Source organism: Crinia signifera, chromosome 2, assembly GCF_055691185.1.
Source record: "Crinia signifera chromosome 2, ASM5569118v1, whole genome shotgun sequence".
In the NCBI taxonomy this organism is placed as follows: domain Eukaryota; kingdom Metazoa; phylum Chordata; class Amphibia; order Anura; family Myobatrachidae; genus Crinia; species Crinia signifera.
Window position 1 is genome coordinate 368,328,038 of NC_139218.1, and position 13,268 is coordinate 368,341,305.

Genomic DNA, 13,268 nt, shown 5'->3' on the forward strand with positions numbered 1-13,268 from the left:
GTGTCGGGAAGTACTTCCCGACCATGACGTAAATGTACGTCAATTGTCGGGAAGGGGTTAAAGAAGGAGTTTGATTTTGCAAACCAACCTGAATCACCCCCTAAATCGGGCTTATCAAGCACTATGGGCCAGTTTTTAGTATAGCCTTTTCTAATAATAAAATTTCTTTTGACATTGAAGGGATTAACCCTTGGAATCATAGGTGCCGATTCTGTGGGTGCTCAGGGGCCCAAGCACCCACAAAATATTATGAGCACCCATGGGCCCATAACCTTCCAAGTCCCACAGCCAGGCCACATTTACTTGCTGATTTGCATCCGCTGCCCTGCACTGCCGAACCTGCCTAATGTGTGTTCTTTTTGTATACACACTGCCCTTTTTGTGTAGTATGTGTGCTTACAGTGGGCAGTATTAGTCACTATTATGTGTTGTATATACAGTGTGCAGTATTAGCTATTGCTTATTGTGTGTGAATTGTGATTCAGGACCGTTCAGGTCAGTATATTGCAGGGCCACACCCCCTCCCCAAATAACATGCCCCTTTTCATGAGGTCACACTTCCTTGAGCACCCTCCAGCAAAATCATAATTCAGCACCCCTGCTTGGAATAGCCTTTTTGCATTTCTTGGTCTTTTTTTTGGGGGGGGGGGGGGTAACAGCTGTTCTCTAGTAATTTTAAGAGCTTTATTGCTTTGTCGTATCAAATCATTAAGCAAATATCCCCTTGCCAAAAATGTATTAGTAAGGATGATAAATTGTGAAAGAACTTCACCCTTATTACTCAGAATACCTCTAATACGTAGGTACTGTGAATAGGGCACAGTTTCTCAAACTCAGTCCTCAGGACCGCACACAGTGCATGTTTTGCAAGTCTCCTCACAGAATCACAAGTGAAATAATTAGCTCCAACTGTGGATCTTTTCAAAAGTGCGTAATGATTGCACCTCTGAACCTGGAAAACGTGAACTGTGTGGGGTCCTGAGGAACGAGTTTGAGAACCACTGGAATAGAGTAATCCTGCTTTAAGTTTGGTTGGGTGAAAACTGGTAATGCAAAATATAATTACGGTCAGTGGGCTTAGTGTAAAAACTGGTGGAAATATTGACCGACTTTAGTTGTATAAGCACATCAAGAAAGTGTACCTTACTGTTGTTAATTTCATATGTAAATTTTATGAGATGTGCATACTTATTATGCATCTCAAAAATCTGTATTGGATCCTCCGGGAGGGGGGGGGGGGGGGGGGGGGGCGGGGGGCGCTCACCTGGTGTGTCTGGTGAGTAGCTGTGTCTTTGCTGGGTAACATTGGGAATCAGAGGGTGTCTGGCACTGTGGGCTCACTGGGCTGGTTCTCTGTCATGTGAGTCAGTCATGTGAGTCAGAGGCTCCACCCAGCGTTAGAGAGTCAGACAGACTTTGAGTGACAGATGTAGCCAAATATATAAGAGATAGCCAGTCATTTCAGTAGGACAGTTCTCTGTGGTGATCCTCTAGATCAGGCATGTCCAACCTGCGGCCCTCCAGATGTGCTAAAACTACACATCCCAGCATGCCTTGCCACAATTTGGCTATTAGGGAATGCTATAATGATGGCACTGCATGCTGGGATGTGTAGTTTTAGCACATCTGGAGGGCCGCAGGTTGGACATGCCTGCTCTAGATGACACCTATGATATTTAGGTGTGGTCAGTTCAAGAGCAGACTGTCCCCCCTCTGAGTTAGCTGGTAAGAAAGAACTGCTATACACAACATGCAATGAAATATTTAATGTGATCAGAAATCTTTTGACAAGAAGATTGAAAGCTCTACACTTACAAGGTCTAGTCCCCTCTCAACACAGATGGACAGATGGACAGTGCATATCAGATCATGATAAACTGGTAGCATGGTGGGCATGGGCCTTCATTTGGATGTGGTTGGAGTTGCGGCTCATTCAGAAAAGTAACAATGATTGGTAATTTGCACCAATTTGTGGTGTAACTATAGCGCCGCAACCCTCGTGACAGCGGGGAGGCGCTGACTAAGTGTGGGTGCTGGGGGTCTGTGGGCGCTATTGTTATGCCCCCTAGCTCTCTCCCCTTGTGGGTGCAGCATCGCAGAGAGGGTGACAGACCTGCAGGGAGAGGGGCAGAAGGAAGAGGCAAGTAAATAGCAGGAAGAGACAGGCAGTGCAGAGAGAGGTGCAGCATCAGCTGGAGCAGTGGCACATGTGCGGCGTCCTGCACTGGCCGTGAGAAGAGTGAAGGGGAGAGCAGAGCTAGGAGGACGGCGAAGGAGAGACCTGGTGTCTATGCAGCAGTGGGGACAGATCTGATGAGTGGCGAGCATCCATCGCCTCCCGCCCAGGGCAACTCCGGTCCTGGCACACAGCGAGCACATCTGCCCAGTGATGCAACATCCAGGTAGCACCTTGCCTCCCCTCCCTTAATTTGTCCCAGCCGGGGGGGGGGGGGCAGGATGTCTAAACTGAGGTGGGAGGGGGTGCCAAAATTTCCCCGGAAGGGGCCGCACAATTTGTCGTTAGGCCACTGCCGGTCCCCTACTTTGAATCACAAAGTTGTGTCACTGCTGCTTGTGTCCTGACCTCTTGAAAGCTCCCGTGGTGGCTGGCTTCTGTGACTCCATGGGTCACAAAGCTGGCCGTTGGGTTTGCAGGTGTCCTGATATTGCATTTTTGGATGCAGATCATATTAGTAATGCAGGAGGAGACATCATGCCTCCTGCTGCATTGCCATATTAGTGTTATCGCTGCTGCATCTACGTATATAAGCAGCAGTGATAGCACCTCCAACCACATCTGAATCAAGTCCTTAGTCCATAGAGCTACGGTCACTATACATGCTTTTTATACACATACACTGTTCTCAATTACACTTGGGTCCAGGTAGGGATATGGCAAATGCATGCTTTTGTTCCGCTCTTTAATGGAACGTGAGATCTCAGCCAGCTTCTCCTGGAAATTCTTTATGAAGGTCTGTGGAACCGCCTCTGTAAAGCGCACATCAGGGTACTGCCCAAGACGTCTCTATTGGGGAATGGGAAATATTGTTAATGGAAGTCCAAGACCTGAAATAATTTTGGTCACTGCAATAGCTCCTTTCTCCACAATTATATGCACATGCAAACATGGTAGGATTATATAGTAGTCTTTACATTTATTAGCTGTACCACAGAAAAGTACTACTGTAGACCTTATTGCAGTATTTATACTGCCCCAAACACTGTCCCCAAGGACTGACCTGGTCCGTTGGCTCACTACTAAGCACCCACTCAGTGGACATGCTAAAAGTGGTAGTGTTTACTTCAGGCAGTGCATCCAGAATAGTCTGGGGTGTGGCAACTCCTTTTACTGTGGGTGGGGGACTTTTCATTGATGAAGGACCATTGGGCATCCAGGCATAGAAGTCAAACTGCAATGGAAACAGAAGGGAACTCTTTACTCCAGAAAGGATAGAGACGTATTCATGATGCATTGCAAGCCCATCTAATTTAGATTAATCAAAATGATCTCCAATCCTCTAAATCAGGCATGTCCAACGTTGGCCCTCCAGATGTTGTGAAACTACACATCCCAGCATGCTTTGCCAAAGTTTTGCTATTAGAGAATGCTAAAACTATTGCAAAGCATGCTGGGATGTGTAGTTTCAAAACATCTGGAGGGCCAACGTTGGACATGCCTGCTCTAAATCAAGGATAGGGTTTAAAAGACACCGCATAGGATATCAAGCACAGCATATTGTAAAAATGTGATCTGTCACTCACCTGACCACTGTTGACAGCTGCATGCTGAGCAGAACAAGTGAAGATCACCATGGTCAGGTACTTGATAAGAGAGGCCTTGGTCTCCAAGGATGAGGGTATTCCTAGCAAAGGAAATAGTCCATTAGTCATTTAGACCTCTCCTACACACTGATTGAACACCCAAGGTGGACCATCATATCTCATTGAATTCTATCGACCACCACACAGATTATTAAGCTTGAGACAATAGAATTATGATTTTTGCTGTGTAGCTGGTTTTAGATATGGAATGGTTATGTCAAAGGGCTTAAATTTTACCAGAAGCAAAACACAGATGAGTCAGAGATCAATGTGGCCATGTGTCTAGGGATTATTTCTGATGACCGTTTGACCTATTTGGTGGTGTTTGAACTTTTGGTCATACCAGGTTTCTTAACATTGAAAGATCATGTTGGCTCATTATGGACCCCATGATATTTAGTAATATGGCATCACAGAACAAGAATATCACTTACCTGTAGATTTATACTCCAAAAAACCTTCTTTAAAGATCTCGGCCACCCAGGCCTGAAGTTCAGGGTCTTTACTGACAACCTCATCACTCTCATAATAGTAATTAACAATGTTGGACACAAAGCTGAAATGGATAACGCAAGGTACAATCAGTGAGCTAATCAAGTATGGCTGATTTACAGAAGTTGTGGATGGTTGTGGAATTGTAGCTGTCTTATTCCCTTGATCAGGCATGTATGCAATGCCAAGGTGTTCTATATCCTATAGCATATGTGTACTATGACCATTGGGAAGCAGTTTTATTCAAAGGTGGAAATCTAAATAATATCCCTCTGGGTGGGCAGCTGGGACAGGATAGTGTTTATCAGAACTACCTCTCCACAGCCAACCAGATCTTCATCCCATCCTCCCTGTAGAGGTAATTGGGAATGGTATCCACTCCTCTTGCCTGGATGTCATCAGGGAGACAAAATTTGCTGTAAGTGATGTCATCCATTGCTTTTTTCACTAGTATTGGAAGCCCTCCACCTCCGGTTACATTAGCCTGGATAAAAAAACATTGCAATAAATGTGTATTTTTGTGCAATGTTGCAGCTGGTATATTACAGTTATTGAGTAAAATTGTATATAAGCAAGTCCAGGGCTGAACTTCCCATCTGGCACAACGACCATATGGGCAATGGCCAGGCGGGGCTGATCCAGTCATGCAGAGAGACCAGGGCTAGCTGAGAACTCTGTTTGGCTGCCAGGCTCATAAAGACAGAGACTGGACAAGCAGCTGAACCTCTAGATTATTTTTTAGCTGCCCATCATGTAGAAGCATGGGGGGTGTTGTGAGTCTCCATAACTCACGCCGCTTACCCAATTAAGCTATGATCATGCCCAATTTTGGTGCATCAGGCAGCCCCTTTCCTTCTCGGCACAAGTCACAGCCTAAACAATCAGACTCAAACCCTATGAGCTAGCAAAGTTTTCTGGAACAGATATTTAAAGGATCTCACCTGATCAAAGATGCCACCAGGACCTATGAGTTCTTGTCTGGCAAGGACATTGATCTCAAGGGTATAGCGAAGATGTGGAATAATTAGCTGAGAAAGTAGAAATATATTGGCATTATAATACTATCTACTGTGGAAATCCATATTATGGCACAAACAACTCAACTCAGTAAGGAGAAATGACAGTCCGTCATTACTTTGAGACATGAGGGTCAGTTGATACTGAAAATTTCAAGAAATTTGTATCCTCAAGTGCAAACCATCAAATGCTATGATGAAACTGGCTCTCATGAGAACCGCCCCAGGAAAGGAAGACCACCTGGTCCAGCATTGTCATCTCTGCCACTGCTCACTCGGCATTGACAGCTGTTCTATAGCGAGATGGGGACCCTGTGACATCACAAGGTCTCCATCTCCGCTGCAGAACAGCATGCTCACTCAGGTGCTGTCAGTGTGAGCAGGTGATACCTCCTGTACCTCAATATTAAAATTACCTTATTAGCCCATCTCTAGAGCCCCTGCTATGTGAGCCATTCCAGGACAGGGGTTTAAAACCAGATCTCACCTTGTATACTGGGTGACCCATTGGAAGTTGTCTGTTGGTAGCCATGTTGAAGACCTCAGCAAAGAGATGAGTGCGGAGAAGGTGAGAGTCCCCTTGATGCACCTGGAATTCAGAGTTACGCACCCAGATCTTGGCCAGTAACCAGTCACATTCTGAGTCACTGGGCAGGAAGATTGGTGCGTTCTCTCCTGGGGTCTGAGCCAACTGTAGTAGAAACAGAACTGTCACTACAGCACCTTCCTTTACCATGTACTCTTCCTTATTGTATAGAACTGGCAGTACAGTATTTATAAGTAATCTTTGTATTACAAAGAACATATGTGAATGAAAATGAATGCATGCAGCATAAAAAATATGTCACAAATCTGGTTATTTCACCTTACCTGGTGAGTGATTTTGCTCTGAGTTCTAGACTCAGCCTTTCTCAGTTCTGACTGCATCAATGCTGCCAATCTGTATATGCATTGCTGGCTCTCTGATTGAGCACTTGAGAAGAATCCAGTCTGAAGCTATAATCATTGGTTACCCTTCGGTACCCTGTTCCTTGTTGCTTACCTGTTCAGTTCAGACTGAAGTCTCCTGAATTCATGCCTCAGATTGCAGTTTCCCCTCTGTCCGTTCCTCCAATCAATTTAAGGCAGGGTGGTTCCTGCTCACAAACTCAGAAACTGCCTTCAGCAACTTATCTACCTGCTGCATGTTCCGGATGCTCATCGCTGTACAAGCTTGTTTCCTGGCTCCTGCTTTGTATCCTGACTGTAGCTTCATAATGTCTAGTCATCAGGGCCGGCGCCACCACTAGGCAAATCTAGGCATTTGCCTAGGGCGCCGGCCACTGGAGGGCGGCATTTTGTGCCGCCCGGGTACCTGTCCTACGGCGCTGTGTATTTAAATCTGGTGGCGGAGGCAGCGGGGGTCCCTGCAGTCCATTAGAAATCACGAGCGCTATCCACCGGGCTATGCGGAAGCGCTTCTAGTGTGAAAACTCTGGCAGCACGGCGCACGCTGATCTCAGCCAATCAGCGTGCTGCCAGTGTTTTCACACTAGAAGCGCTTCTGCATAGCCCGGCAGATAGCGCTCGTGATTTCTAATGGACTGCAGGGACCCCCGCTGCCTCCGCCGCCAGATTTAAATACACAGCGCCGCAGGACAGGTACCCCCCCCGGCACCGGGGCGCCCCCACCCCGACTCGCCTGGGGCGCTCCGGTGCCTTGCACCGGCCCTGCTAGTCATCCTGTGTTCCTGGCTATCCACGCTCCATTTCCTATTTTCCTGATCCTACTCGGGACTACTAGCTGTGACTACTGGCATCTGCTACTCAGACGCTGTGGTTATTTTTATCACTCTATTTTAGCCCAGTCAGCCTGGTAAATTCCTCAATTCAAGACTCCTGTCTCTGTAGTGAACACTTCTGGTCCACTAAGCCTCGTTCATCCTCCTGATCCTGTTTTTCATTGCCAAGCCAGCCTATTTCAGTTATTCTTGTATTCAAGTTCCCTTTATGTGCCATGCTATTCTAAGTTATCGCATTATTTCCAGTTTCTGTTTAGCCAAATAGGCATCTTTAAGTTCCTGTGTTTCTGTGCCATCCGGAATATCCGGTCCTGCCACTCCGTCCCATCCGCTCCAGTTACTTTTATTATCCAGCATCTGCCACCTGACCACAGAGGTCACCACTATGTCCAAAAACTCCTAGTCCTGATAAACATATCATCAAATCTTTATGTATACATATGTTTTTTACAGCTACAATGGCAGAGAGCATAAGTCTTGCCTAGTAATGCTTCACCTTGGTTGGGATACAGCTTAAAATTAATCCACTACCTTTAGGGTCAATGAGAAAAGCAATGCATTAGTCTAGAGGTTGACAAACTGTAGCAACAGCTGCTGTGAATACACTGCCAATATTTTTGGATGGGCAGCTGGAACAGGAGTAGTGCTTGCTGGGATATGTAGTTCCACACCAGTTGGAGTGTAATAGGATGTATACTTGTGCATTAGTTCATGTTTAAACAATTTACATGTGATTATAACCTTTTAAATAAAGAAAATTAAGTCAGGATCCTGAATATTAGTATTTCATACCCAACCTGAATGAACAAGCCCTCTTATGGTCATTGTAATACTGCAGGTAGGAGGTGGTTGTAACCTTATGTAAGCTTATGACCTTTTGCAAGCAACATAAAATAAAGGGAGTAAGACTACAATGGGTGCAACTGCCACGATTGTTACTGTGCCAACATGTATGATCGACATGGCAATGATATTTGCTCCTATCTAGATATTTGTGTTCTGACATTTGTTGCAACATTACCCATAGGGGGTTCTTCAGTCCTTAAGTACCACTAATTGGTGATGTTTTGTGTGATGTTTTGTGTAATGGCCTACTGGTCGATGTTGAGAACCATTGACCTACGGTTCTATAACACACATTTAGGGAGCCATCGTCCACTGGTTTTTAACCATATTCTTACAAACAAGATTTTCAAAAAAGATTTGATCAGAAGACAGACTTGCCTGGATGGCTATTGGCAGAAGTTGATCTTGAGGAGTTCTCCACAGTAGACACATTGGGGCAGCAATGTATTGTTGCTTTCCATTTATAGATTTATTGGCAGGGACCCCATGCAGCAGCTTGTAATCTGCCAGGAAGATGTTGCCATTCTGCAAGACACAAGCACCAATTTACTGCATGGTATATGGGTCTTCAGGGGTTTGTTTTTGAGCTATATATGCCCCATTGAAAAAAAGAAATAGCATTCCTCATGGCTACATCCCACCTCTAGCTCTTTTTGAAGACTGGTGGAGGTCCCCAGAGATGCAGCCACCATGTCGTCCTTAACTGGGAAGTTCTCAGGAATTGCGGAGCATTTCCTGATTAGCGTAGGGTTAACTCCATTAAGATATTGACTTCCAAAGAAGTGATCCTCCTTCCACATCTTAGCCACCTTATCTGGGGATAAAAGACATCAGGAACACTTTATACAGACATTTAATGCAAGCTGAGGGACTCAAAGCTCTTCTTATGATCATTTACACAAAATCCCTTTAAAGTTTCCTTAGTCACAATCTTATCAAGAGATTCGGGTCGTTACTGTAAGTGGCCAAAAAGAGTGGACATACCTGAGTTCTCAGACTTTCTTAGGTAGAAGAGCAGTTTGATATCTTCTAGATCAGTCCATGATTCTGTACATGTTAAGAAGCCATTCCTCTTCATATCCATTACCCTGTGAAAGCACGTATAATAAAGGTTTCAAATAAACTACAGAGATGTACAGAAATGTTGACAAGCCAATTCAAATCGCCCTTCCCCAATTACAGAATCATTTAGAATGATCAAAAGGAATTTTGAAATTACCACGAAGAGGTGTTTTATTGACACTATTGACCTATCCATCAGCACATCTCCAGGCCCATCACAAACTCTTAGGCCCTTATTCTAGTTCACTCTTAGAGGCAAATTCCTTCTTAGATGGACAAAACCATGTGCACTGCAGGGGGGCAGATGTAACATGTGCAGAGAGAGATAGATTTGGGTGAGTTATTTTGTTTCTGTGCAGGGTAAATACTGACTGCTTTATTTCTATACTGCAATATAGATCTCACATTGAAGTAAAACTCTACCCAAATCTAATTCTCTCTGCACATGTTACATCTGCCCCCCCTGCAGTGCACATGGTTTTGTCCATCTAAGAAGGATTTTGTCAGAAAGAGTGAACCAAAATAACCCCCATTGTCACTAATATTAACACAAACAAAATAGCATATGCCTAGTAATATACTAGATACAATAGTGTCAAGAGGGGGAGCAGATACTTTTTACCCAGGCCTGGGTCTGATGGAGGGACCCAGAACCCCCTACCCCCCTTATGAATTGCAGCGAGACGGGCAGTGGGAGGAGAGGACAGACTGCTGCTGCAGGACAGCTTCTCTCTCCAGCCCAGCACACTCTGCTCAGTGCTGTGTGCTGAGCTGGGGAGAAAGGCTGCTGCAGTGGCACAGCCTGTCCCTTCTTCCTGCACAAGTGTGTGGCCACACCCACACCCTTCCTCCCGCCGCTGCCCCTGCCAAGTTTTTTTTTTTTTTTACAGGGGTGTGACACAACCCCTTCCATTGGCCCACTCATTGACCCATGGTCCGTTGGAGCTGTTGGTGCCCTGAGTAGATCTTCTTTGGAATGATCCCAAAGGCATAGTTTGGAACATGAATGTTTCCCAACCACTCAGACTAGATACTTACGTGGATAAGAGGGCATAGCCAAAGCTGCTCAGTTTTAAGAAGGAGTAACGGTCAGTAGTCGGCAGACTCTGAACCATGTTTACATCAATGCATCGAGGGGCACCTTCTGCATAAGTTTTCCACCTGCAGGAACCAAAGGTTAATATTATAGAAAATTATGCTATTCCTACATGGACCATGACTTTCTCCATTCCTAGGCCTATTGGTTAGATAAACTAGGAGATGCTCAATTTTCCCTTGAAAAAAGATTGCTATTGCCTACTTCATGGTGCATGGTTATGTTTCATATACCCTGGTCTTGGACAGTAGAGTCACTGAAGCAAGGGGACAAGACATAACTGCCACTGAACATAAGTCTGGTTGTTTTTATGGGCCTCCATAGTATTTGAGAGCCAGTGGATCTTTTTATATTTCATGAGGTTGTTTAGAGTAGGATAAATGAATTAGTCTTGATAGCACTGGCTTCTCTTCTGCAGATGTTTATATATTTAAGGAGTGGAGCTAATATTTTAGTACCATGCACCTAAAATAAACACATTCTACGTGTGAGTTATCAATTTGAAATTAGTTGGTAGATTAACAGGCAAGTACTCCATGTATATCCGCCACTCACTTGTGAGTTTCTCTCTCCTTCTCCAGTTCCGCTGTCCGTTGTTGCTTGAGCAGTGGGTGAGTATTCCCAGATAATACGATGCCTGAAACAGAACAGATCCCAAGAGCACCGTATTGTAATTAACCTCATGATTAGGCTTGGCTGTTAATTTGGTATAGCGATGCACTACATAATGTAACTTAAATGGGAGAAGGTCCCTCCATAAAAACCTTCCAATTATTGATGCCAATCCTGAGGCATCTTTCTAATCCTAGGATATGGGATTGAAAAATGCTCAATCCCAGGATCCCTGGTATTGGCATCCCTAGTTAGCAAGTGCCCCCCCCCCCCCCCGGCCTCCCTGCACATTTACTTACATGGGTGGGCGGCCAGGAGCGGGGCAAACAGAAGTGGGTGTGGGGGTGCACAGTGCCTCTGGGCACGTGGCAATGGCAGCAGCAGTTGAAGGGGCGGGAGGCAGCAGAGTGGAGTAGTGTGGCCTGCCCAGTGTGACCTCTCCACTGTCACGCTGTCCAGGCTGCACACCAGGGTCGGGAACAGCCGCATAGCATCTGAGCAGTTGCTCAGGTGCTGCCCCGTATTAGACTGTGCATGTGTAGTCGAATGCCGAAATACCGGGATTGGATACTCCAAACCTGGGAATGAAATCCTGGACTTTTTGGGGCCAAATCCTGGGATCCCGCCAATCCCAATCCCAGGATTGGCCTTCCTACTTCCTATCAATATACATGTACTCTGGTAGAATGCAGTTATAATCTTAGTGGTCAAGACGTGGGGAGCATGAATCCCTACTTCTGTCTGAACACTGGGAACACAACTTCAAATTTAATAAGGATGCCAGGGCTGGAATCCTGACAACCAGCATCCTGAACAAAAGTTTGTGGGGGTGGGTTAGGCCTAGGCCAAGGAAGGAGGGTTAGGTTTAGGTGGTAGGGGAGACTTAGGTTTAGGCTGTGGTGGGAGGTTAGGGTTAGTCCGTTGGGAGGAGGGGTTTGGTTTAGGCACCTACAAGGGGGGTTTAGGGATAGGCTGTGGGGCAGTAGGGGTTATGTTTAGGTGGTGGGTACAATCTAATAGGGTAAGGCAGAGGGATAGGGTTAGGCTGCATTTGAAGGGTTAGGCTGGGAGTGCTGGGGCTAGGAGGGTAGTGGGCAAAGTAAAATTACTTCTGGAGCCCCTGTCAGGATTCTCCATATCAGGGTGCTGGAGTCAATCTTTTGACCCCTGGCATCCCCACCAATGGGATATCCTATGTATCTGGTACGGCACAGCCATTCTACATTATACCATAGAGCTGTGTAAGCTCTGGCTATGTACATTAATATTCATTTACTGTACATGAATATATAGAGCAGTGATTCACAATCTCAGTCCTGCAGGTACACCAGTAGTCCAGTGTTTAGTGATAACCATGTTTTAGCCAGATAGTTCAATCAAAATATTCATGGTATTCAGTAAGCAACATGTACTCTTGTACGGCTTTCTTTAAAACCTGAACTGTTACTGTACCTTTAGGACAGTGGTTGTGAACCCTTAATTTACAGGTTTGTTAGGAATTTATAATGTAATAGGTATAACTCTATTAATGAGCTCCTAGTTGAACCCAGGTCTACCTGCATTAAAAAATCATGTACTACCGACATTGGCCCTTGTCAAGAAAACCACTAGAGCACAAGCCGAAATCTCATGAATGGAATATAATTATGAGAGCTACATCTCACCCTTCCCTTCTGGTATCTCCACAGTCATTGGACTAGATATCCACTTATAGAAAGGGAACTGGAAGCGTTGACCACTGGGACTGGTAACATCAACATAGAGACAGTACCAAGCATCTGCACTGAATGTCTTGTATTTTTCTACAGACAGCCGGACCAGCAGGAGATCTCCAAGATCATTCTCAATGTTAACCTCAAAGTCAGACACCTGTAAACATAGTAACATTATAACATAGTAGATACGGCTGAATAAAGACGTTTGTCCATCAAGTTCAACCTGTTCATCTAGACTCACTGGACTCATTACTAGATGTGATCTTCTCCCCCAGGATTGTACATTTTGATTCCATCATTAGCATGTTTAGTTTGTTGGGTATGGCCTAATTTATCCCGCTGATCCCCCCATTAGTCTATAAAATGCTTATTATAGACTTGAATATTATTATCCATCAAGTACTTGTTGTATACTAAATGTATTTAATGTATCTTCCATCATCACCTTTGCTGGCAGGGAGTTCCACATCTTTACTGCTCTCACTGTAAAGAACCCCTTCCTTCCAATGGTACAAAACCTCCTCTTCTCTAGTTTAAATTGATGTTCTTATCACACCTGAGGCTTGAACTTGCTCTGTGTAGTGGAAGCTTAGGGGTTTTATAACCTGTGCCTACATTTGTGGGTAAACCTCACGGAGTGAAGTGGTGTAAGGTGGGCTGAAGTTGTGGCTGTGAAGAATGAGTCCAGAAGAGTTAAGAAAATATAATGTGATTTATTGAGTAAGTACAGAGTCAGTAAATCAGCAAACACCGGATAATACTGAGGGCGGAATGGAACTGGTGTAGTTCTTGGAATCATCTGTAACAGAAATAGTATGGAGAATGG

General features: G+C 45.0%; 2 protein-coding genes across 4 annotated transcripts in view; one reads left to right on the top strand and one right to left on the bottom strand.

Moving 5' to 3' along the window:
- LOC146058042 (polyunsaturated fatty acid lipoxygenase ALOX15B-like) overlaps nucleotides 1–12,670 on the top strand; it is a 100,699-nt gene extending 88,029 nt beyond the window's left edge. The window contains exons 15-16 of one of the 3 annotated variants that reach the window (XM_083170004.1): nucleotides 10,697–10,726; nucleotides 12,416–12,670. In XM_083170004.1, the coding sequence (XP_083026130.1) occupies nucleotides 10,697–10,726; nucleotides 12,416–12,427 (42 nt within the window). In that variant the 3' untranslated portion in view covers nucleotides 12,428–12,670. The remainder of the gene's footprint in view (nucleotides 1–10,696; nucleotides 10,727–12,415) is intronic. The other 2 variants (XM_083170003.1, XM_083170005.1) reach the window with 2 other exon arrangements.
- LOC146059562 (polyunsaturated fatty acid lipoxygenase ALOX8-like) lies at nucleotides 1,766–10,324 on the bottom strand. The gene is made up of 12 exons (XM_083171893.1): nucleotides 10,320–10,324; nucleotides 10,058–10,180; nucleotides 8,942–9,045; nucleotides 8,599–8,771; nucleotides 8,336–8,482; nucleotides 5,818–6,021; nucleotides 5,256–5,342; nucleotides 4,629–4,798; nucleotides 4,257–4,378; nucleotides 3,763–3,863; nucleotides 3,240–3,410; nucleotides 1,766–3,025 (listed from the first exon to the last, which is right to left on the bottom strand). The coding sequence occupies exons 1-12, from the start codon at nucleotides 10,322–10,324 to the stop codon at nucleotides 2,846–2,848; spliced, it is 1,587 nt and encodes a 528-aa protein (XP_083028019.1). The 3' UTR covers nucleotides 1,766–2,845.
- Nucleotides 12,671–13,268: the final 598 nt, after the last annotated feature.

Bases quoted from the DNA above. Each gene is read 5' to 3' on its own strand.
- LOC146059562 (XM_083171893.1), bottom strand. The intron at 4,379-4,628 runs GTAGTTCTGATA...TATCCATTTCAG, and splicing joins ATCTGGTTGGCTGTGGAGAG to CTTTGTGTCCAACATTGTTA. The intron at 3,411-3,762 runs GTGAGTGACAGA...TTTCCATTGCAG, and splicing joins CAGCTGTCAACAGTGGTCAG to TTTGACTTCTATGCCTGGAT.